General features: G+C 36.0%; 1 protein-coding gene across 4 annotated transcripts in view; it reads left to right on the top strand.

Annotated features, from left to right (window-relative positions):
• GSK3B (glycogen synthase kinase 3 beta) overlaps positions 1 to 25,072 on the top strand; it is a 219,960-nt gene that overhangs the window by 144,390 nt on the left and 50,498 nt on the right. For all 4 annotated transcript variants that reach the window (XM_037045581.1, XM_037045580.1, XM_037045579.1 and 1 more), the window contains one exon: positions 4,275 to 4,372. In XM_037045581.1, coding sequence (XP_036901476.1) covers positions 4,275 to 4,372 — 98 coding nt within the window. The remainder of the gene's footprint in view (positions 1 to 4,274; positions 4,373 to 25,072) is intronic.

Below are 25,072 nucleotides of genomic sequence, written 5' to 3'. Positions count from 1 at the left end.
TTTCTTTTGCACCACCTGTGCAAATGTGAACACAGTGAAAGGCAGGTAACAATGTATTAGTATTCATATGAAAGTAGATTTCGCCCTTCAGGAACTCTGAAAAAGGTCCAGAGGGGCCAGGGCTCTGTAGACCACACTTGAGACCTGTGGTACTGAAGGGCAAAGGGTATAATTGTGTTTTGTATGGCATATGTAATGTTCAAAGTTTCATCATGGCTGAGTTATATGGCATGTTAAGGGACACATTAGAAATAATGAAAAGGATATTTGGTTGGAGCAAAACTGGATGAGTTCTGGGTTTATTACTACTTAGCTATGCTATAAAATGGATATTACTAACAGTTCTGCCTGCGTTTCTGAGTGGCTGTGCAGATTAAATGAAATGTTAGTGAAAGGACTAGAGAAATGTAAGTTAGTATGCTCTTTGTGATATTTGTTAACTTGACTCTCCCTGAGAGCAAGTTTCAGCCCTTTATCTTTGGAGATGTCATTGGATTTTCCATCTGCCTTATATTCAGATATGTGTAACTGGTCATCTGCATATGGGATAGTGAGATGAGTTGTACCTGAGTAAATGCAGTTAGCTTCTTTTTTTTTATTTCCAGTTTCGTTTATTTTTTTTAATTTGATTTTTTACTGTTGTTCAAGTACAGGTGTCTCCATTTTCCCTCCACCACTCCCCCCCACCCCAGCCATCCCCACTTCACCCTTGATCCTATTCCTCTTTGATTTTGTCCATATGTCCTTCATATGTGTTCCCAAAACCCTTCCCCCTTTTCCACCCATTATCCTCTTCCACTTCCCCTCTGGTTACTGTCAGTTTGTTCTTGATTTCACTGTCTCTGGTTATATTTTGCCTGCTTGTTTTTTGTTGCTTACGTTCCTTTTGTAGGTGAGAATAGCTTCTTTAAAAAGTTGTGACCACATCATCTGACACATTAAGGCAGGGGTGTCAACTCATTTTCACTGGGGGCCATGTCAGCCTCTCAGTTGCCTTCAGAGGGCCGAATGTAATTTTAAGATTGTATAAATGTAACTATTCCTTAACAGTTAAATGAGACCTTGGCACTGCCGCTGGGTAGAAACAAGGTGCCCAGCCAGATAAAACAAGGTGGAAGGCCAGATTTGGCCCGTGAGCCTTGTGTTTGCCACCTGTGGATTAAGGAATGTTTATATAAACCTTTGAACCTTGGAAGAGTATATTACTTCTATACATGACCATGTACCTACTAGTTCTTTGGAATCTTCTCACAGAAAAGATAGTATAGCCTGTTCTCTTTATTAGGAACCAGTTCTCTGGATGTTTTGGGTACCCGTTTTCCAGCCCTTCTAGCATGGCTAAAGCCAGATTCTCACTTCTGACTGTACAGGCTTAGGACTCACCATATGCCACTGATTTAACTCTTGGGCCTTTTAAACCCTAACAACTCTAGAGTTGGCCTCCCTTTTCATACTTGGGACACTTGCCTGTTAACACTCTGGAATATCTGTAAACAGACAAAAGCAAAGGTTTTTAGAAGTGTACTAATACAGGTACATTTTAGAAATATTTTAAACAATGATGTTTGAAGTGAAAGTAGCTAGTTGGTTCTGGCCAGATTATTGTCATATTTGGATAAAACCACAGCTCTAAGACTTATGGCTCTGATTATATTGTCTTACTAAGAAATGATAGACTGAGGCAAATAACTTGTTTAAGATAAGGAATGGAGCTTTACAGACCCTTGAAGAAACAGTTAGTTATTCTATAATGATAGGCAATGATTCAAGTCAGTTGTATCTTGATTGGGAATTGAAATTGGGATCCAGGCCTACATTTACTGTTCAGTAGCTATACCTTGGACAAATCACTGAACGTTATTGTGCCTTAATTTCCGTACATGTGAAGTAAGTTTGTAAAACTAAATGGTTTTGAAACGTTGCTTTTACCATGAATTGAAGTATGAGATAGAATACTATTTTGGCTTAAACTCCAAACAACCAGAAAATTCAGTGTGCCAAAGCACGTATTTTTTGTGTGTGTGTCCTCTGTTCTGTTTTATTCTGTTTGGAGAATATCATTCATTTGTCCTGTGAAATAAGAACAGGAGAGATTTTGGTGTCTGCCAAAAAGTGAATGATGAATTTCTTGGTTTTAATAATTTGCCTTAGTTAAAATGTGTTGAAGGCCACTAGTATGTATAATTGTCAGCTGAATCTTTTGACTTACTCCTCTGTGGCAACCACTAAGCAATAGTACTCCTTATTCCTGCCTAAGAAAGTGTTTCCCATAATTTTTTAAATGAAAATGTAATTATTAGCTTGCAAATATTTAGCCTTTTTTTCTTGAGATGAATTATTCTGTTATAGAGTGTTTCCCATAATTTTTTAAATGAAAATGTAATTATTAGCTTGCAAATATTTAGCCTTTTTTTCTTGAGATGAATTATTCTGTTATAGAGGAAAGAAGTGAGTACATATTACCTTTTATCTAATTAAGCTAAGTAAAGGGTATTTTTCAACCTGGATCAAAATAAAGCATATTAATAGGAGATAGATTTTTCTCATTGATTTTAAGAGTTAGATTACTATAGGTTTTGAGTAAAGTGAAGATTTTCTAGCAGATTTTCATATATGCTTCATTTAACAATTACCTAATACATCATGGAGGGCTTTTTTTATATATTTGCAAAATAAGTGTCTTGGTTGTCATTACTTGGAACTGTATAAAATCAACTTAAAGCTCTTAAATGAATTTTGTGTTATTTTTCTTGACTAGTAAAAAGTAGTCACTGGAGTAGGGATTCCAATCCCTCTTCACAGCCCATCAGACCTCGTAAATTATTTGTTGTCCTCATGCCATTTTATTCTTCTTCTTCCCTTCTCTACTGGTAGAGGAGAAAGCCCAGCAGTGATTTTTGTTCATCTCTGTAAAGCACTTGATTGTAGGTTCATATAAAATCCAGCAATCTCAGACATCCAGAAACTGAAAATTAACTTTTCCTTGGAGGTAGACTTAATGATGGCCTATAAATGCAGTGACCATGTAATTCATCTTCCCATTTGATAATTCTTTTAAAAGAGAAAGTAAATGCTATCAGTAATTATTCCAGGGGAATAGATTTAAACCAGAACTCTTTGAGATAAGCCAGAATGTGTGCTTTAAATTGTTTATTAATTTATTAATTAAATTTTTGACAGTTTTTTCCCTCAGGAATTGTTTCCACTTTAATTTAAAAGTAATTATTTTTCACGTGTGAAATAAAGTATATTCTGTCTTTACATTAAAAATGGTAATATAGTTACACACATTTTTTCTGTCAATATTACAACATAAGAGTCAACCATTTAAAGTCCTAAAATTTTTTTCTCAGAATTTGCATTGGCTTAAAACTGTGTATAAGACATTGAATCTTAAATTGATGCTACTCTGCTAATATGAAGAGATTGTGTTACTTTGCCTTATTTTTAAGTGTGATAAGTAGTAAATCATGCCTGTGTTTTGCTACTGTAATTCCCTGTCTTGATTGTTGAAGACTTGAACACTTGATATTTGGTAATAAATAGACATTACCTTTTATTAGAGTATTATTATTGGCTTTGATTCCTCTTTAGTAAGTTTAACACTTAATTTTAAAATGTATTAGGACTGCCCTGGCTAGTGTGGCTCAGTTGGTTGGAGTGTTGCCTCATATACCAAAAGATTGGGGTTTGATCCCTCGTTGGGGCACATATGGGAGGCACCCAGTGGGTGGAGTGCTGGCTCGCTCTTTCTCTCCCCCCTCCCCCTTCCCTTCTTTCTCTCCCCCTCACCCACTTCCTCTCTAGAATCAATAAACATTTTTAAAATTTAAAAATAAATAAATAATAATAAAATGCATTAGGGTCCTCTCTGGCTGATTGGCTCAGTTGGTTGGAGCATCGTCCCATACACCAAAAGGTTGTAGGTTCGATTCCCAGTCAGGGCACACACCTAGGTTGCCAGTTCGATCCCTGGTCGGGGCGTATACAGGAGGCAAGTATTCAGTCTTTCTCTCTGTCTCTCCCTCTTCCCCCCTTCTCCCCCCAGCCTCCTCACACCAAAATCAATAAAAGTATATCCTTGGGTGAGGATTTTTAAAAAAACTAAAATTCATTAGCAATCATTTGATTTCTTTCCCTTTCCTAGATTGTGCAGTCTTTTTCTTGTGATACTTATTCTGTAATTAAAGTAAAATTAGAAAATGGATACAAATATTTTTCACCTGAACTTAAGCTACACATATGAATAAGCATTTGTTTTCTTTTCTTTCTAGACGTGTGGTCTGCAGGCTGTGTGCTGGCTGAGCTGTTACTAGGACAACCAATATTTCCAGGGGACAGTGGTGTGGATCAGTTGGTAGAAATAATCAAGGTGAGGTTTAATTGGAATTTTGAACTGGAAGGAATTTTGTTACTATCATACACATATCCATGAAAAACTTTAAAAATGGAGAAAATGAGCCAAGATCTCATAGCAAGTTCAGCAATAGAGAAAGTGTAAGAACATGGCCTTTCAAGTTCTAATTGAGTCATTCTTCTGTTTTTATGATCTCAGAAAAGCCATTTTTTATATATCTGATGTAAAAAAGGGATATATCAGTTATTTGAATAACTAAAAGCGATATGATCACTAAAGTGTACATAAAGTGAATAAAAGCATAACCTATGTCTGTCTTTTTCTATGTACTCTCTGCTTCTAGTACATTGCTGAGCATTTAGGAGATACTTGTATTTATTCAATATATAAATACTTGCAAAATGGATGAGTAAAATCTACATTTATGAGACCACTGATAGAAGCAAAATTTTGACTCAGGTTTAATATAATTTTAGTTATTAAGTCATTTGATACTTTTATTAACAACACCAGATTCAAAATATTATCTTGGAATTAATATTGTCTCTTAAGAACAACAAAGCGTGAGATTATAATTGTGATTTTTAAATGCAGTTTCTAAAAGGTCTTACTAATATATGAGCTCTTATAGAATTCCCCACCTTTTAAAAAAATCTAAAATTCTATATATTTAGACCACTAGATTGGTTCATTCTAAGGTTACAGTTTTGCCAAAGCCAAACTAGTATCTTTTGGACTTTATTCTTTTTTTTAAATTATTTTTAAAGATTTTATCTATTTATTCATTTATTTGGGGGGGCAGTGAGGGAGAGAAACATCAATGTGTGGTTGCCTCTCGTATGCCCCCTATTAGAGACCTGGCCTGCAGCCCAGGCATGTGCCCTGACTGAGAATCAAACCAGCAACCCTTTGGTTCTCAAGCCGGCACTCAATCCACTGAGCCATATCAGCCAGGTGGACTTTATTCTTGATTTTCCAAATGTTTCATAGAAGTGAAAAGTTAAAAATTTTTAGAGGTTGTGTAGCCCAGTACTCTTCATGCAATGCACGTACCTTCTTAGTTGCATTCCTAAAAGATGGTTTTCCAGTGTTTTCTTGAATGCTTCCAGCCATTTGATTGCTACGTTGGGATGCAGTCTGTTTTGTGTCTACACAGCTTGAATTTATTTCTATTTTATAGAGCCATTTCTCCTTGGTAGTTCTTACCAGTTGTATATAGGACTGTGTTTAAGTTACTTTAAAATCTTTGTCCTTCAATCCATAAAAATGTTACTTTTGATAAGACGATTTTGTTAGATATCAGTGTATGCAAGTGGAGTTGAAAAGATCAGTGTATCTGAAAAGATCAAGAATCTTCTTGGCTATTCGTATAATTTCTTATGGTTTGCACCTGAGACCACTGTGGTATTTGCACTTTTGTTTTTCTTTTTTTGTTATTGTTTTTTTCCTTGGTAACCATCTTTTAATTTCAAATTGAACCTTTAAGCTTTGTTAGACAGATCTCTTCCTTCCTGATTCTCAATTACAGTCAGATCTAAAATCAAATATTTTGATTTTTTATTATCTAAAAACCTGCATATTCTCCATTATTAAAATCAATATTCTCATACAAGAATTGGCCAACTGTTTCTGTAAAGGACTCAGTAAAATGTTTTGGGCTTTGTGGGATAAAATGCAAATCATAGAGATATATAACAAGAGAAAATTTCCACAGGTTTTTTAATTGATGAAGTTCAAAATATAATAATAATTAAGTACACTTTTTTTGTGAGACACTCTACTCATTAGTAGAATAGAGTTCTTTTGAGGGCTCCAACATTTAATTGGGATTAAAGTTAGTGTTCACTGACATCAAACTGATTGCAAATGATTATCTGTAAAGTCAGTTCTGAGTTCATGGGTCCTACGAAAACAGAGATTGGGGCATAGTTTCCTGACCCCTGCTCTGGTGCATTTAGCATTTCTTCTCTCCTCAGGCTTTCATTTGATGAACTCCCAGTGCAATTCTCTGGGCATATTGCCATTCTTTTGTCATATACGTTTAGCTTATTTGAATCTTGTAGTTCTCTATTCATTAAAGTTAAGAATTGCCATTAATTTTAATCAATTAATACATAATGAAATGAAATTGCTCAGGAAGCTAAGTGCCCATCTGTGATAAAGTGACATCTCATGCTTGCCATGCTGTCTATTAAATCTTTATGTCCAGAGCTTTTCACTACTTTTTGTCCAGTCCTTGTCATTTAGTTTTTTAACTAATACTGGTTTGTGCTTATTTAGTAGATTTTAGTAAGAAACCATCAGTTGGTTATTGATAATTTGAAACTTTATTTTCATTTAGGGTTTCTTTGTTGCAGGTTTGTTCATGATAATTTGTAACAGTGGGCCAATTCTAAAACAAACACTCTTTTTTGCTTGTATTTTCTTGTCATGTATTTATATGTGAGGAATGTAATCATCACCCTACTATAGTGCCAAGTCTGTCTATAAATATTTTGAAAGTGATGTGAGATGATGGAATGAGCACCTCAGGACACTTTGGAATATCCAGATTTTTGGTCCCTTTTACAATTCCAAGCATGGCTTCCCAGAATAGATGAAATGTTGATTCTGGTTTACCATCCATTTGGTGACCCGAAGCTGTACATTACGTTAAGGTTATAGACATTGTGTTGTGGGGAGTGTGTGTGTGTGTGTGTGTGTGTATCTGTCTGTCTGTATTGCATGGAGATCAGTAAACGTAGGGGTTGTGTGTGTGTGTACCTTTAATATAGCTCTAGATCTTGTTGATTCTGTATATCTGTTCTTTAAATACTGAGTATCTAGGATGTTTCACGGAAAGAAAAACATAACTAATTCTGATTTAACTGTTCTAGCTTTTCTGATTTAAGTTTAAGTCAGAAAAGAGAAATTGTGCAAGTTGGTTTTCAGAGTTAAATGTTATTAGGCATCTTGTTTTTTAAACATACTGTCATTACTTCTAATCAGGGCTTCAAGAATTGATTTGAATTTTCCATGAAAGGTGGCCTCATAGGTCCCCAATTCAATTCTTAACTGTTTTGAGATAATAGTCACGAGCAACTGGGAGATCCACGTTAGTCTGGGATTTTTTCCTGCACTCTTTTCATTTCTCCTTTGAAAACCTCATGGGGATTCCTGTAAAGTATCTGGAGGTAGCTATTACCCCCACCCCGCTAAAACAAATACTCTTCTCTGTGAATTGAGTTTATGCAAAAAAAAATGAACAATAATATAGCAAACTTAATGAATTTTATATGTGGAAGACTTGCCTTATTATAAAAACTTTCCAAGAGGGGACTTTATTTTATTTTATGTTTTAATATTCAAAGGTACCAAAATATTTTTAAGTAATATTTAAGTTGAGTTAAGCTGCTAGACCATTGTTCACTCATGAATTTGGAATTATCTGGGAATTAATAAGAAAAGTTAGTGATTTTTTTATATGTGTTGTTCGTAAGTTTTATTGGCTTATTTGTCCATTCCAATATTTACAGCATGACTAACACAGTTTTATAAACTGAGTTAACTTTATCTCATTCTAATTAACCTTTTTAATATCTTCCCTCTCTTCCCTCTAATAAGAAGGATTTTGCTGCCTGGTGTGGCTCAGTGGATTGAGTGCTGGACTGCAAACTAAAGGGTCCGCCAGTTCCATTCCCAGTCAGTACACAGGCCTGGGTTGCCGGCCAGGTCCCTAGAGGACACTCAAGAGGCAATCACACATTGATGTTTCTCTCACTCTCTTTCTCCCCCTCACGCCTTTCTAAAAGTAAATAAATAAAATATTTTTAAAAAAATCTTACCCATAGTTTATTTTAAAAAGGTTTTTTACAAAATATTTAGAATAAAAATATAAAGCACAACAGAATTGAAGGTCATGAAAGATCATTTTTAAGTGTGAACAACACTTCATTTTCTGAAATTTATTTCATACACAGGATTATCAGATCAGCATTTCACTATGTTGATAGTCTATGAATATGCAAAAAAATACTTGAATATCTCAAAGCATTTGTACAAAGAAAATTTATTAGGGACTTCTAAAAAGGTAAGAATGTTTTAATTTTTTTCTTAACATATTAAAATAATCTCAAGAATTAACCTGATGTGGTTTGAGATACCTGGTAAAAAAATTAAACGTTTCAGGAGAACCTGTACCAGGAATTTTTCAAACACAGGTTTAGTGATATAGCATTGTCTTATTTGGTGTCTTTGCCATCAGTCACACCAGTTGGATTATTTAGAAAAGAGAGTCTTTTGCCCTGGCTGGTGTAGTTTAGTGGATTGAGCAGGGGCTTATGAACCACATGATCGCGGTTTGATTCCCAGTCAGGGCACATGCCTGGGTTGCAGGCCAGTTCCTGGTTCCTGGCAAGGGACACGTGAGAGGCAACCATTCATTGATATTTCTCTCTCTCTCTCTCTCTCTCTCTCTCTCTCTCTCTCTCTCTCTCTCTCTCCCTCCCTCCCTCCCTTCCCTTCTAAGATAAATAAATAAAATCTTTTAAAAAAAAGAAAGAAAAGAGAGTCTTTTGAATGCATAGAGAAAGTGTATTTTTTTAATGACAATTGCTTTTAAAATTATTTTATATTTTATAATTTTATGTGCTCAATAGAGAAGACTGAGAAAACGAAAAACAAATATGAAGAACAAAAGCAATTATTGTTCTGGCACATCATGAAAAATAACTTCTATAAATATTTTTATATACCTTCCTATGCATATGTATGTTTAAATGAAAATGCCATCTGTTTTGTACTTTTTACTAAATAATTCTTTGTATTTCTCACATGAAGTATATTTTGATATTAAAAGTGATTTTTAATGACTGCCTAGATTCTATTATGTAATTATATTCTTAATTACATCATTGATTTTGAGAATATCTTGAAAGTAGAGTGATACATTATTTTAGTGCCTCCCAAAGATTTGATTATTAACTTAAAAAGTGACAAATGCTCCCCAAATTCCACAGATGGATTTAAGTGGAAGCAATCTAGGAAGTTATAGGCCTGGGAATGCTGGAGGTTTTACTAATAGTTTCTTTTCCCTCTCCAAATTTTGTAACATAAATTTCAAGTGAGGAAGCTTCAAACTAGAGTTCAAGTTTGGGGAAACCTACTGTTTTTGTAGAATTTCAAGTTTTAAATGCATTAATGTTTCTGGAGATATGCTTTAATTTGTCCACAAACATTAACTTAAGCTTAATAATAATTTGACCATTGCATCATGATGCAAGAGTAGCTAGCTTTTTAAATTTAGATGTGTCTCTTAGAAAAACATGACAAACGTATAGCTACTTAAATTATTTGCAATAATAAAATTATTATAAGGCAATTAAAGTTACTAATTTTTCTTACAACTTTTATAAACTATTGTTTAATTTTCTCAGCAATAATTACTCAGCTTTTATGTTATTTACCTAGCTCTTACATGGCTAAGAACTATAAAACCTTATCTCTAGCAGAACTTGAAGAAATTGGAAAGTAAACAAGATCCAAATAATCTTTTGATTGTTATTATAGCGGAGTAGATAGACTTCATTTCTTATGAAGCCTGTCAGTAGAAAAAGGCGGTGGGGGGGATTTAGCTGTGAAGAGTAGAGGTATCAAGGGGAAAAGTGAAGGAGAGGATTTTTCACTTTTTACTGTTCTGTGATACTGATTTTTTAATACTTTTTTTAAAATTATGGTAACTGGAAAACTATATGTTTTCATGCCCTGGCTAGTGTAGCTCAGTGGATTGAGCGCGGGCTGCAAACCAAAGGGTCACTGGTTCAATTCCCAGTCAGGGCACATGCCTAGGTTGCAGGCCAGTTCGCAGCAGGGGACGCATGAGAGGCAACCACACATTGATGTTTCTCTAACTCTCTCCTTCCCTTCCCCTCTTTCTAAAAATAAATAAATAAAATCTTTTAAAAAACCCTACATGCTTTCAACTGCTTTGTGTCAGAATCTTTTGTTAGTAAAGTTGAGAGATCCACAGTTTGTCATATTTGTTTAAATAATTGTTTTCTTGGTCTTCCAATTTGACTGATGGCTGTTTGCAGTATAATTTAGACCAAGAATTCAGTGATTACCTGGCTCCTCAGAATTCTACATTTTCAAATACTGGGAAACTACTGCTAATTACTAAGCTGCCACTTAGTGAGACCTTATTCCGTACCCTGCTCAGGCAGTGAGCTAAACATTTTACATGCATTACCAAACATTTAATCCCTTATTTTAATCCTAGGAAGAGGATGATGATTACTACCACCCACCACATTTGGGAGGGGTTGGTGGTAGGAAAACCCTTTCTGATTCACCTTTAGGTAAATTGGTATCCTCTGTGAATGGAGTTTTGTAGATCTGGGAAAAACAATATCCTTAATGTCTACTTGATATCCAGAACCCATTAAGTCATACTTACTAAATGTTAGTGTTTTAAAAAAGTGACCACAAACTGAAAGAAACAGCCCCTAAATCTTACCGTAACCAATATACAGAGGTTGGCAAAAGTAGGTTTGCAGTTGTGCTGCAAATAAGTGCTAATACAAGAGTAAACTTGTTACACATACTCATAGTCATTAAGCTACTTTTTCCCACCCTTGTGCAATTAGTTTGACATGTCTTTGGACTGAGTTTTGCTGTACTTCATCTAAACTAATCAAGGTTATAATGGTGGATTTCTTTGCTTACAACAGCTCAACCTTATTTCCACCATCTTTGACAAACATTTTAGATTTTCAGCTGTCTTATTTCCATATTATGATTTGTTCGGCATCTGTGTGCTTACACTCTTTTTCCAGCTTATCATTTTCACTATCAAGTAGTTTCAGAGAGAGAAGTCTAAGATATTATTTAAACCAGAGTTTAATAAGTCTACTTTTTTCCTAAGTTTTTTGATAGATCGATGATGTATCTTTGCTAACATGCGTTTGGATTTTAATCATGTTACCTGGTAGCATTTCCTCTGCTGTCTTATTACTGAGTTTGTGTGTTGTTAACAGGCTGCAGTGACAGCATATTAAACGTCTGTCTTTTCACTCCCCAGAACATGTGTGTATACATGTTACATGCATGTATACCTCATTACACACTGTGGTTCTGATTTTTACTTGTAATCTATATCATGTGTAATATACACAAAATATTTGATTGCTTAATTTCTTTTTCTTTTATTTTTTCCTTGTTCATTACTGACTAGAGAAGCAACTTTTAATAGCTTTTGTATCATAGACTACTTTGAAAATGTATTCATAGTGTGGACTCTCCTTCAGAAAAATGATACATGACAGAATTTTGCACTTAATGTGAGGTGATCCTTGGGCTTTCTGAAACTCATCTAGGGACCTTTAACCCTTAACCCTAGGTTAAGGGTTCCTAGATTAGGTTAAATTAGGTTAAGGGTTAAACTTTCGCTACATGTAGTTGGATTGCTGAAGTTTGGCGACCTCTGGTGTTGAACTATTAAAAAAGCAAGGCTGTGAAAGAAATACTTGTATTTGTTTCGTAGTTTTTGTCAGATTCTCGGCTTTGTTTTATTTCTTTTAAGAAATAAATTCCTGATATGATATTATCCAGTGTCTTGGCAAATTGGTAACTAAATGAAGAAAAAATGTTAAAACAAGTGTGAATGGGACTGGTACACATTAGATGATTAACTTAATCATAAGGGATCAACAGCATCCCCAAAAGGGAGTGCAGGCTGATCTCTGATTCTTTTGGTTTTTCTACCCATACCACCCCCCACCCCCATGATCTAGGATGGTGGACCAAAGAATAAGTGCATTTATTTGTTTGTTTGTTTAATTTTTGCAATAAGTAGAAAGGTCTTATTCTCATTGATAGATGATTGAAAATTGAAAATACACTGTTGCCAATGGTGTGATGATTTTAACAGACCCCTGCCCTTTTTTAAAAATTGTGTGAATTATCATACTTACAGAAAAATACATAAAACATTTGTACAGTTTCATTTCCTACAAGTCAGCAGTCTCAACCTTTTTGGCCCCACAGACTGGAGCTCAGATGAGCTTTGCTCCCTCACCCTGGAAATGGGGGGCAGGTGAACAGGGGTTGGGGGAGAACAGAGGCTATGGATGGGGTGGGGTGGGGTGGAAAGACAAGGGCAGAGCTTGGGTGAGCTTTGCTTGCAGACCAGTAGGAGCCCTGGGATTTGGGGGGCCCCGGCTATAGTTCATAGAGGAACTCAGGATGTTTTAGGACATCCAGAAGTAAGGGGTTTTTTTTGAGTATGTCCTTAGTTTAAGAGTTTTGGAAAAAGATTAGTTTACCATCTCTTAAAATTCAAGAGAACCCTAAAATTTCTTTTGTGTGTGAAACGATGAGGTCCACATCAAACATCCTTTTTTGTTCGTACAACGAAGAGCTACAAATACTCTATTTCAGAGGCTCCAGGCTTATGTAATTCAGCTGGAGTAATTCAAGTAGGAATATACTCTGTACTTAATAAAAAATCTAATATAAAACCTAAAGGTATACTCAAGTAGAAAAAGGATAGTCTGTATAAATGCCTTATGTTCGTGGTATTGATGCATTCAGAATCTTTGCTGTTTATAATCCTCTTCAGCCTTTAAGTTTGCCATTCATCTATTACACAGTTTTTATTCTCTGTTACTACTCAGCTGTTAACAGTTATCTACACGCTGCTGTTTTCCGCTTCATACCTAGTGTGCAGAATGTGCTTCTAACTCATTTGCTTCCTAGATTCCTTAAATAAAATCAACTCTTGCCTCTCCTTCCAGAACCCTTTCTTGAGTCCCTTCCTCACTCCAGTGTAGTGTAGCACTTTCACCTCACACACATTTAAATGAGTAAGAGGCTGAAAAAGTGTTGTAAATGATTTTCAGTTGTTTCTTTGCATTCTTACATTATTTTGCACCCTAGGTCATATCTTTTAGGATTTGATAGACTGATATTTTTAATGCTAGCCTTAAAATAAGGATAAACATCTGGTTCTATTTAATGTAGTAAAGGTATCACAAATTACATAATGGCCTATGGTCTTCCTTCTTAAATTAACTTCATAGAGATATAACTTATATGAAATAAAATGTAGCCACTTTAAATGTACAGTTTAATGAGTTTTGACCAACATATATAACTACCATCCTGGTCAAGATTGAAAGAAAACATTTCCATGACCCCAAAAATGTGTTCAGCCTGCGTGACCAAAACATCCCAGCGTGCCCAGAACTGAGGGATTTGCATGGATAGTCACAGATAAACCAGAATAGTTCATCCTCCCTTTTTTGCCCCTTAAAAATGAGTTTCCTGTTTTCTGTTTCTGGTGACCATGGGTCTGTTTTCTGTCACTACAGATTAGTTTTCCCTGTTCTAGAATTTCATATGGATGGAATCATATAATGTTTCTTTTGTATCTGTTTTTTGTTTTGTTTTGTTTTTTGTTCAAGATCATGTTTTTGGTATTTATCCATGTCGTTGCTTTTATCACCTATTCCACTTTATGCTGAATTGCACTCTGTTATAAGTGCCACAGTTTATCCATTCACCTATGAGTGGACATTTGACTTGCTTTTGCTCTTTGCTACTTATGAGCAAAGCTGCATGAATGTTCACAAGTATTTTTGCAAGCACATATTTATGTTTATATTTCTCTTCAATAAAGAACTAGGACTAAAATATTGTACTAGTGATATGATAAGTGTATGTTAACATTATAAGAAATTGCCAAAATGTTCTCCAAAGCACTTTTACTATCTTTCCACTGCTGTCAACAACATATGAGAGTTTAAGTGTTCTGTGTTCTCCTCAACACATGGTATTCACCATGATTTTAAGTTTAGTCTTAAAATCACTTTTATCATTAGGAAATGTCCCTCTTTATATTTAATTCCCTGTCCTAAAGTCTGCATTCTCTGATATTAATGTAAGTACTCCATCTTTCTTATGATGAGTGTATGGTATATCTTTCTGCATCCTTACCTATGAGTCTTTATATTTAAAGTTCATTTCTTATGGCAGTATATATTTAGGTCTTCTTTTAATTGAGTCTGACAGTTTCTGCCTTTTAATTTGAGCATTTAAGACCATTTACATTCAGTGTAATTGTTAATATAGTTGGGTTTAAGTATTACACCTTGACATTTTCCTTTTTATTCCATTTTCCCCTTTACTGCCACCTTATGGATATAATGGGTATTTTTAAATTTTTCCCCATTGACCTTTTCAATTCAATTTAAGGGGGGTGGCATTGGTTAATAGGGTCATATAGGTTTCAAGTGTACATTTCTATGATACATGATCTGTATATTGCATTGTGTGCCAACCACCCAAGGTCAAATCACCTTCCATCACAGTATATTTGGCCCACTTTACACTTGGTTATTCCCCTACTCCCATCAGCTATTTTTCCTTGCGTTTATTAGAGGTTGTTCTAAGATCGACAATTAGCATCTTTACTTTATCGTAGTCTACAAATCACTATATCACTTTACATGTAGAGTGAGAACCTTAGAACAAGAGTTCCATTTCCTCTTCCTGTTGTTGTCATACTTCTATAATACTTTTACGGTGCTTGAAATACTTCTAAAATTTTAAAAGCAAGAGGGAAATGTCACACATTTACTCACATAGCTGCCATTTTGGGTGGTCCTTATACCTTTGTGTAGATATGAATGTCCATTTGGAATCCTTTTCTTTCTTTCTGAAGTACTTTGCTGAAGTGTAAATGTCCTTGCAACAAACTCAATTAGCTTTTGTTTGCCTAATAATGTCTTTTGAAAGACATTTTTTACTGGATATAGGATCTCTTAGTTTCCAGCTTTTCTTTTATTCTTTAGAAGGATGTGTATTTTCTTTTGGTTTGTATTGTATCTAATGAGAATTTAGCTGTCATTTTTATTGTTACAAGATACCTGTATGTAATATGTCTCTTTTTGTTTGGGAAAGATTTGCCATTTATCAGTAGCTTTTATTGGTTGATTGTGATTTGATGTGATATTTTTTAATGTATACTGCTTGGCACTCATTGAGCCTTTCATTGAATTTTCACAAGATAGTTTTTATGCATCTGTTCCTCCAAACCCCCTTTCCAGATTTCAGTCACGTGTACATATTTTTTCTAGCCCTTTTTTTTACATCCGTGCTTCAACTTTGATAGTTTTTTATTTTCATTACAGATAATTGCTTTTTGATCAGATTAATATATGTTTACAGACTCAATTAATGTATTATCAGACATTAAGATGTCAACATTTACTTTAATTCTGATGTCTCCAAGTAAATAGAATTTTGTTGGGGTTTTTTTTTCCATCACCATTTAACCCCTTTATACCCTTTTCCACCTCCACCTACCCTGCCCCCCCTCCCTTCAGTCACCACATAGCTGTTCGTGTCCATGGATTCTTTTTCTTTTTTGCTTGGTCTCTCAAACTTCCTATCCCACCCCCTAGGTCCCCAGAGCTGTCAGCCTGCTCTCTCTGAGCCTGTCTCTATTTTGCTCATTACATCAGCTTGTTCATTAGATTGCACAAATAAGTGAAATCATATTGTGTTTGTCTTCCTCTGACTCGCTTTTTTCACGTAGCATAATGTTCTCCAGATCCATCCATTCTATCACAAACAGTAAAATTTTCTTCTTTTTGGGTCCAAGACATACTCCATTGTGTAAATGTAACACAACTTTTGTACCCACTCATCTACTGATGGGCACTTGGGCTGCTTCCAAATCTTGGCTGTTGTCAGTAACACTGCAATGACTGTGTGGGTGCTTATATTCTTTTGAATTAGTGTTTTTGGTCTCGGGGTAAATTCCCAGATTCGCTGGGTCATAAGGTAGTAACATTTAAATTTTCCTGAGGAAATTCCATACTGCTTTCCACAGCGGCCGCACCAGTCGTCATTCCCACCGACAGTGCACAAGGATTCCCTTTTCTCCACATCCTTGCCAGAACTTGCAGTTCATTTGTTTGTTTCTTTATCGTTTTTTATTGTTCTAATACAACAACAAAATGGAGTTTTTCTCCATTCTCCCACCACTACTTTCCCCTGCACCACCCACCCCCATCTCCCACCCCCTACCCTCAGTCCTATCCCCCTTTGGCTTTGTCCATGGATCCCTTATACATGTTCCTTACGACTGATAACCCTTTCCCTGGTTATCTCCTTTCCCCCTCCCCTCTGGTTACTGTCAGTTTGTTCTTTATTTCAGTGTCTCTGGTTACTGATTTACTGATGACAACCAGTCTGACCAGTGTGAGGTGATATCTCATTATGATTTTAATTTGCATTTCTCTGATGATTGAGCATTGAGCATCTTCTCATATGTCTATTAGCCATCATCTGTATGTCCTCTTTGGAGAAGTGTCTATTTAGGTCCTTTGCCCATTTTATGAATTGGATTGTTTGGATTTTTTTGGTGTTAAGTTTTGTAAGTTTTTACAAACTTTGGGTAATCCTTGCCAGTTACGTCACTGATGAATATGTTCTATTCATTTGGTTGTCTTTTTGTTTTATTGATGGTTTTCTTTTCTGTACAAAATCTTTTTAGTTTGATGAAATTCCATTTGTTTATTTTTTTCTTTTATTTCCCTTGCCTGGGGAGATATATCAGAAAAGAATATTGCTACAAGCATCATCAAAGAGTTAAAGCCTTTGTTTTCTTCTGTGATTTTTATGGTTTTCAGTCTAACATTTAAGTCTTGGATCCATCTCGAATTTATTCTTCTGTGTGGTGTAAGAAGGTCATTTACTTTCACTTTTCTGCACTTATCTGTCATATTTAGACTATCTTTAGCCCATTGATTGTGCTTGCTTGTTCTCTTGAATATTAATTGGCTATAAAGGCGTAGGTCTTTTTCTGGGCTCTCAATTGTGTTCCGTTGATCTATGTGTCTGTTTTTATTCCAGTACCATGCTATTTTGATTACTGTGGCCTTATAGCATAGTTTCATAGTAGGTAGCGTGATTTCTCCAACTTCGTTCTTTCTCAAGATCGCTCTTGCTATTTAGGGTCTTTTGTGGTTTATACAATTTTTGAAATATTTGTTATAATCCTGTCTGGTACAGCTCAGTAGATTGAGTTCTGGTCTGCGAACCAGTAGGTCACCTATTCCATTCCTAGTCAGGTCACATGCCTGGGTTGCAGGCCAGATCCCCAGTTGGGGGCATGTTAGAGGCAACCAATTGAGGTATCTCCCCAACACGATGTTTCTCTTTTTCTCCCTCTCTAAAAATAAATAAAATCTATTTGTTCTAGTTCTGTGAAGTACATCATTGGTATCTTGATAGGAGTATGTTGAATGAATAGATTGCTTTGGGTAGCATGGAGTTTTAAAAATATATATTTATTTATTTTTAGAGAGAGAGTAAGGGAAGGAGAAAGAGAGGAAGAAAAACATCAATGTGGGGTTGCCTCTCACACACCTGCACCTGGAGACCTGGCCTGCAACCCAGGCATGTGCCCTGTGACTGGCAATCGAACAAGTGACCCTTTGGTTCTCTGGCCAGTGCTCAATCCACTGAACAACACCAGCCAGGGCCTTTTAATGATGTTAATTCTTCCTGTCCATAAACATAGTATGTGCTTCCACTTTTTGTGTCTTCAGTTTTTTTTCGTCGTGTCTTATAATTATCTGAGTACAGGTTTTTTCCATCCTTGCTTAAATTTATTTCTAGGTATGTTATTCTTTTTGAAGCACTTACGAATGGGATTGATTTCTTAATTTCGCTTTCTGATAGTTTATTCTTGGCATAAAAATGCAACTGATTTCTGAATATTAACTTTGTATCCTGCTAATTTCCTGGATTCACTTGTCAGTTCTAGTAGTTTCTTGGTGGACTCTTTAGAGTGCTACATCATACCATCTGCGAAAAATGATGGTTTTAATCTTCTTTTCCAATTTGAAAGCTTTTTTTCTACTTCTTCTTGTCTGGTTGTTCTGGCTAGGACTTCCAGTACGATGTTGAATAAGAGAAGTTAAAGCAGACATCCCTGTTTTGTTCCCGATCTTAAGGGGAAGTCTTGTAGTTTGTATCTGTTCAGTATGATGCTGACAGTGGGTTTTTCCCGGATGGCCTTTATCATGTTTAGATATGTTCCCTCTATTCCCACTTTACTGAGAGTTATAATAAATGGGTACTGGATTTTGTTAATGCTTTTTCTGCATCTATTGATATGATCATGTGTTTTTTACTCTTTATTTTGACTATGTGGTGAATCACATTATTTGATTTGTGAATGTTGTACGAAGCTTGCATCCCCAGAATAAATCCCACTTGTTCTTGATGTATGTTTCTGATGTATTGCTGTATTCGGTTTGCTAATAATTTGTTGACGATTTTAGCATCTATGTTTATCAGGGATGTTGGTCTATAATTTTCTTTCTAGTGTCTTCATCTGGTTTTGGAATTAGGATAATGCTGGCCTCGTATAATGAGTTTGGGAGCCTTCCCTCCTTTTGAATTTTGTGAAGTAGTTTGAGAAGGAAAGGTGTTAGTTCTTCTCAAAATATTTAATAAAATTCACCCATGAAGCCATCAGGTCCAGGGTTTTTGTTTGTAGGAATTTATTGATTACTGCTTCAGTTTCACTAGGTGTAATCTGTCTATTCAGATTCTCTGATTCTTCCTGATTTAGCTTTTGAAGACGGTATGTTTCTAGGAATTTACTCATTTCATTTAGGTTGTCCAATTTGTTGGAATATAGTTGTTCATAATATTTCCTTAGATTCCTTTGTAGTTCTTTGGTGTCAGTTGTTATTTTTCCTCTTTCATTTCTGATTTTATTTATTTGGGTCCTCTCTTTTTTCTTGGTGAGTCTGGTTAAAGGTTTGTTGGTGTTGTTTATTTTTCAAAGAACCATCTCTTAGATTTATTGATCTTTTATATTACTTCTTTTTTTAGACATTTATTTCTGCTTTTACTTTTATTATCTCCTTTCTTCTACTCACTTTGGGCTTGTTTGTTGTTGTCATTGTTTCAAGTTTCATTAACTGTAAAGTTAGATTGTTTATTTGAGCTTTTTCTTTTTTCTTGAGATAGGCCTGAAATGCTGTATTTCTCTCTTGGGACTGCTTTTCCTGTGCCCCTACAGATTTGGGGCTATTGTGTTCTCATTTTCATTTGTTTCAGAGTAGCTATGATTTCTTTCTTGATCTCATTGTTAACCCATTCATAGCTCAATAACATCTTATTTAGCTTCCATATATTTGTATTTTTTTTTTTCAGTTTTCTTCTTGTGATTGATTTCTAGTTTCATAGTGTTATGGTCACAGAAGAGGCTTGATAGGATTTCAACCTTCTTAAATTTACTTGGGACTCATTTTTGTGTCTATAAGTGGTCTGTCCTAGAAAATGTTCCATGTACACTTGAAAAGAATATATATTCTGATGGTTTGGGTGTGAAATGCTCTGGAGATGGCAATTAAATCCATTTAATCTAATGTGTCATTTAAGGCTGTCATCCTCTTGTTGATTTTCTGTTTGGAAGGTCTGTCCATTGAAGTCAGTGGGGTGTTAAAAGCCTCTACTATGACTGCGTTTATGTCAGTCTCTCCATGTCCATCAATATTTGCTTTACATATTTAGGTGCTCATATGTTGGATGTATAAGTGTTTATGACGTTTATATCCTCATAAACTTCAGGATAAGTGTTGGATTGTTCCCTTTATCCTTTTTTCCCCTTTATCCTTAAAGGGAACAATGATTGTGTCCTTCTTCTTACACTGTATCCTTGGTTTTAAAGTCTATTTTGTTAGATATAAGTATTGCTACCCCAGGTTTTTTCTTTTCATTTGTATGAACTATCCTCTTCCTTCCCTTTACTTTTACTACATGTGAATCTTTCATTCTGAGGTGGATCTCTTGGAGAGAACGTATATATGGGTCTTATTTTCTTATCCTGTCAGCTACCCTGTATCTTTTGACTACAGCATTTAAGTTTTTTCTCCTCCTATTCCACTGTCCCCCTTCCTCTCCTCCTTTTCCCCACCCCTCCTTCTTCTTCATTCTTTAATATCTGTTGCAATATGATTTGGTGGTAACAAACTCTCTTAGCTTTTTCCTGTTTGGGAAGCTTTTGTTTCTCCTCAATTTTAAATGATAGTCTTGCTGGGTAAATAGCCTTCATTTTAGGGGTTGGGTTTCATCACCTTGTATATTTCGTGCTAATCCCTTGTGTCTTGAAATGCTTCTGTTGAGAAATCAGATAACAGTCTTATAGCTCCCTTGTAGGTAACAAACAGCTTTTTTCATGTGGCTTTTACAATTCCCTCCTTGGGTTTAAGCTTTACTATTAGTATGATGTCTTACTGGAGTCCTCTTTGGGTCCATCTTGTTTGGGACACTGCACTTCCTATACTTGAGTATCTTTTCCTTCACCAGGTTAGGGAAGTTTCAGTCACTATTTCTTCTAATATATTTTTGATCCTTTGCTCACTTTCTTTTCCAGGAATCCCCATGATGTGGATGTTTTTATGCTTCATTTTGTCCTAAAGGTCCCGTAAATTCTCCTCATATTTAAATTTTTTTTCCTTTTTGCTGCTCTGCCTAGGTGTTATTTTCTACTGTGTCTTCCAAATTACTGATTTGTTCTTCTGCCTCATCTAACCTACTATTTATTCCTCCCAGTGTATTATTTATCTCAGATATTAGTTGTTTATTTCTGGTAATTTTTAATGGTTTCTATGACTTTTTCATGCTGTTGAGCATCCTTATAATCATTACAGTGGTAAACTATATTGGATAAATAGCTTGCCTCCACTTCATTTAGTTCTTCTTGTGGAGATTTTTCTTGTTCTTTTATTTGGGGCCTTTTTCTTTGTCTTCCCATTTTGGCTGCCTCTTTGTGTTTGTTTCTATGTATTAGGTAGATCTGCAAACACTGGTTCAAACCTCTGTCAGCTGCTGATTGAGTCTGGTTCTGGGCAACTTGTTGGATCTGTCAGCAATCCACAGCTTGTGGCTTCCTCTGCTTGTCCTGGGTATGTAGCAATAACCAAGGCTGGCTTTGGTCCTGTGGCTTTTATAGCACTAAGCCTGGCGAAGAGTAAGGTAGTGTCTCAAAGCTCCCAGAGATCTGCCCCAACCTGCAGACTTTCTCTTACTCTTAATCAGCGAATGTGCCTTAACCTATACACCTCATCAGCCAAGCTTAAACTCCAGACATGGGGCAAGAGGAATTCCTGTGGAGGGGCTGTTGCTTCCCTCCAGGCTGATGCAGTGTGGTGGGGAATGTTGTGAAATAGAAGGATGGCTTCTGCAGTATGGGGAATGACTGAGCACAGAAATCCTGGTGGCTGACCCTTCAGCTCTTTCCCCAGAGCCACCAACCCCAGACTCTTCTCTCACCACTCTTATCCACTTTATCCTCCCTTTACAGGAATCCAGAGTAAGTGACTACAAGCTACATTTTGTGTGTTGGCTGGCCCTTTAAGAGGTTCACTGTCTCTATAGCTGTATCTCACTGGCAGACAGAAACTCAGCTGCTTTTCACAGCCAGATGTTATTTGGGTTCCTTTCTCAGTTCTGGTGCTCTAGGTGCCCTTTTTTTTTAAAGTTCATTAATTATCTGTCTTCTGTGATGCCTGTCTGCTGTTAGACATTTGGTGAAATTTGCATTTCACATATAGCATATTTCAACTGCACAATTACTGTTTGGTTTATTTTCTTATGTTTTGTTTCTCATTATCAGTGTTTTAAAGTCCTTATTCTCTAATTCTGTCACCTTTTATCATTTTGGGATCTATGTCTGTTGACTTGATTTTTTTTCCTCTTGTTTCTGAATTATGTTTTCCTTCAAAAAGTATTTTACACGTCTCTTTTCTAGTAGTTTATACCTGGAGGGCAATTCTAGTATCAGTAGATTCATAACACCTGGAAGCAGAAGTCCATGGTAGTCTTTTTTTAAAAAATTAATAAATATATATATGTGTGTGTTTATTGATTATGCTATTACATCTGTCCCACTTTTCTTTCTCCTTTATTGCCCTCCTCCCTGCACCCTCCCTCCCACCAGCATTCCCCCACCCTTAGTTCATGTCTCTGGGTCATACATACAAGTTCTTTGGCTTTTCCATTTCCTATACTACCCTTAACCTCCCCTACCATTTATGCTTCTTACTCCTTGTACTTTTTCCCCATTCTCCACCCTCCTCCTCCCCACTGTGATCTCCATTTCTGTGATTCTTTTCCTGTTGTAGTTGTTTGCTTAGTTGTTTTTTGTTCTCGTTTTTTTTGAGTTTCAGTTGTTCATAGTTGTGTTTGTTGTCATTTTACTGTTCATATTTTTTATCATCTTCTTTTTCTTAGATAAGTCCCTTTAACATTTCATATAATAAGGGCTTGGTGATGATGAAGTCCTAGAACTTGACTGTATCTGGGAAGCACTTTATCTGCCCTTCCATTCCAAATGATGGCTTTGCTAGATAGAGTAATCTTGGATGTAGATCCTGCCTTTCATGACTTCAAATGCTTCTTTGTAGCTCCTTCTTTCCTTCAAGTTTTCTTTTGAGAAATCAGATGATAACTATGGGAACTCCTTTGTAAGTAACGGTCTTATTTTCTTTTCTGCTTTTAAGATTCTCTCCTTCTCTTTAATTTTGGCTAATGTAATCATACTGTGCCTCAGTATGTGCTTCCTTGCCTCCAACTTCTTTGGGACTCTCTGACCTTCCTGGACTTCCTGGAAGTCTAGTTACTTCTCCAGATTGGGGAAATTTTCTTTTATTATTTTGTTAAACAAGTTTTCAATGTTTTGCTCTTCCTCTTCTCCTTCTGGCACCCTTATGATTTGGATGTTGGAACTTTTAAAGTTGTCCCAGAGGTTCCTAAGCCTGTCCTCATTTTTTTTTTTTAATTATTGTTTCTTCATTCTGTTCCAGTTGAATGTTCATTTCTTCCTTCTGGTCCAAACTGTTGATTTGAGTCCTGGTTTCCTTCCCACCACTCTTGGTTCCCTGTACATTTTCCTTTATTTCAGTTTGCTTAGCCTTTACTTTTTCCTCCATTTTGTGACCACACTCAACCATTTCTGTGGTCATCCTGATTACCAGTTTTTTTAACTCTGCATGTGATAGGTTGGCTGTGTCTTCATCGCTAAGTTGTATTTTTTTTCTGGAGCTTTCATCTGTTCTTTCATTTGGACAATTTTTTTTTTTTTTTGGTCTTGGCATGCCTGTGACATAGTAAGGGGTGGAGCCTTAGGTATTCACTAGGGTGGGGCCATACCTAAGGTGGTCACTTGGCTGCATTGTGGCACTCTCTCTGGGGGTGGAGTCTGAGAGGGAACAGTGCTGCCTCCTCTGCTCTCAGCCAGTTTTCAGTTACTTTCTCCGCTACCCACAATCAAATTGGGCCCCTCTGGTGCTGATTCTGGGGTGGATGGTTTTGTGTATCTTCTAGGACCCTGTGGGTCTGTCTCTCCAGTGAACTGTCCTGTGAGGTTGGGAGTTTTTCCTGCCCCTTCAACCCCCATAGGAGTTTTCAGTCGGAGACTTTGAGGCTTTATTTCCCCACACTGGAACCCTGGGTTGTATAGTCTTCTCGCTCCCCAGTTGTTTCTCCCAGTTTATCCACACACAAATGTGGGACTGCCAGCTCACCACCTCGCCCGCCCTGGTCCTCCAGCCGCCACCTTGCCACAAGTCTTCTCCACCCAAGCTGCCCATTTCCACATGTCCTATGGGTCTGGATTAATGTTTCTTCTTTAACTCCTTGGTTGTCAGACTACCTTACAGTTCTATTTTCTGGCAGTTCTAGTTGTTTGTTTTTAAATTTGTTGTCCTTCTTTTGGTTATGAGAGGTGGCACAGTATATCCACCTATGTCTCCTTCTTAACCAAAAGTTCTGTTGTCTTTTCTTTTTTTGATAATGAACATCTTACATGTCATTCTTAATTTATTGACCTGCTGACACAAAGTTGTACAAAATTGCACTACTTTATATAAGGGTTACATTTGACCACCTGAAAGCAGTTAGAGCTCCCTGATAGATCATATGTGTACCCAAAGCAGTACACTAGCAAAAGTTTCTTCAACTTGGGCCTTGCTATTAGTTTTTTCTTTTTTGGAATAACATTTCTTATAATATGCACATTCATAGTACTTGCCCACTATTTACATTCCAACCAAAAGTGTACACATGTGAAACAATCACTAACAGACAAAAATACCAAACTTGTATGCTTGGTATTGCAAATAATCTTAAGCCTGATTAAGCATGGATTTTACTTTAAAAAAATTTTTTATTATAACCTCATGGACTTACATATATGTAATACATCCTGCAGAACTCAAAGGATTTAAGTTTCATTTTATGGCATAATCAGTGGATTTCAAGAAAGTGGTTTTTTTAAACTGTTTTTTAAAATATTTTTGTTTCTGCCCCTAATATTGGGTAGACCATTTTAGAGAGTTTGTTATACATGCATTAGAATCCCATATTTACCACTGACAAACTGTAACTTTAAGTAGTCAGTTTTTCTTAGTCAATTCTAGGTTTCTTTTAAATGTAAAATTAGGTAATAGAATGTCTATACTGTTTAAATGAGAAAAGAAGATTGTTATGCATAGCACAGAGCTTTTACATAGTGGATGCCCAGTAAATATTTCTTCTCATTGTCCTCCTCTTTACCTCTAATGTACCTTTTGAAAGGAGAACTTAATATATGCTGTCTTCACTTTCTCATTTCAGATGGTTAGGGTCTGTTTGTTCTTCTCATGACTGATC

This window comes from Sturnira hondurensis, unplaced genomic scaffold, assembly GCF_014824575.4.
Source record: "Sturnira hondurensis isolate 20B ecotype Veracruz unplaced genomic scaffold, ASM1482457v3 Scaffold0004338, whole genome shotgun sequence".
Lineage (NCBI taxonomy): Eukaryota > Metazoa > Chordata > Mammalia > Chiroptera > Phyllostomidae > Sturnira > Sturnira hondurensis.
This window is presented reverse-complemented; position numbering and strand designations above follow the sequence as displayed.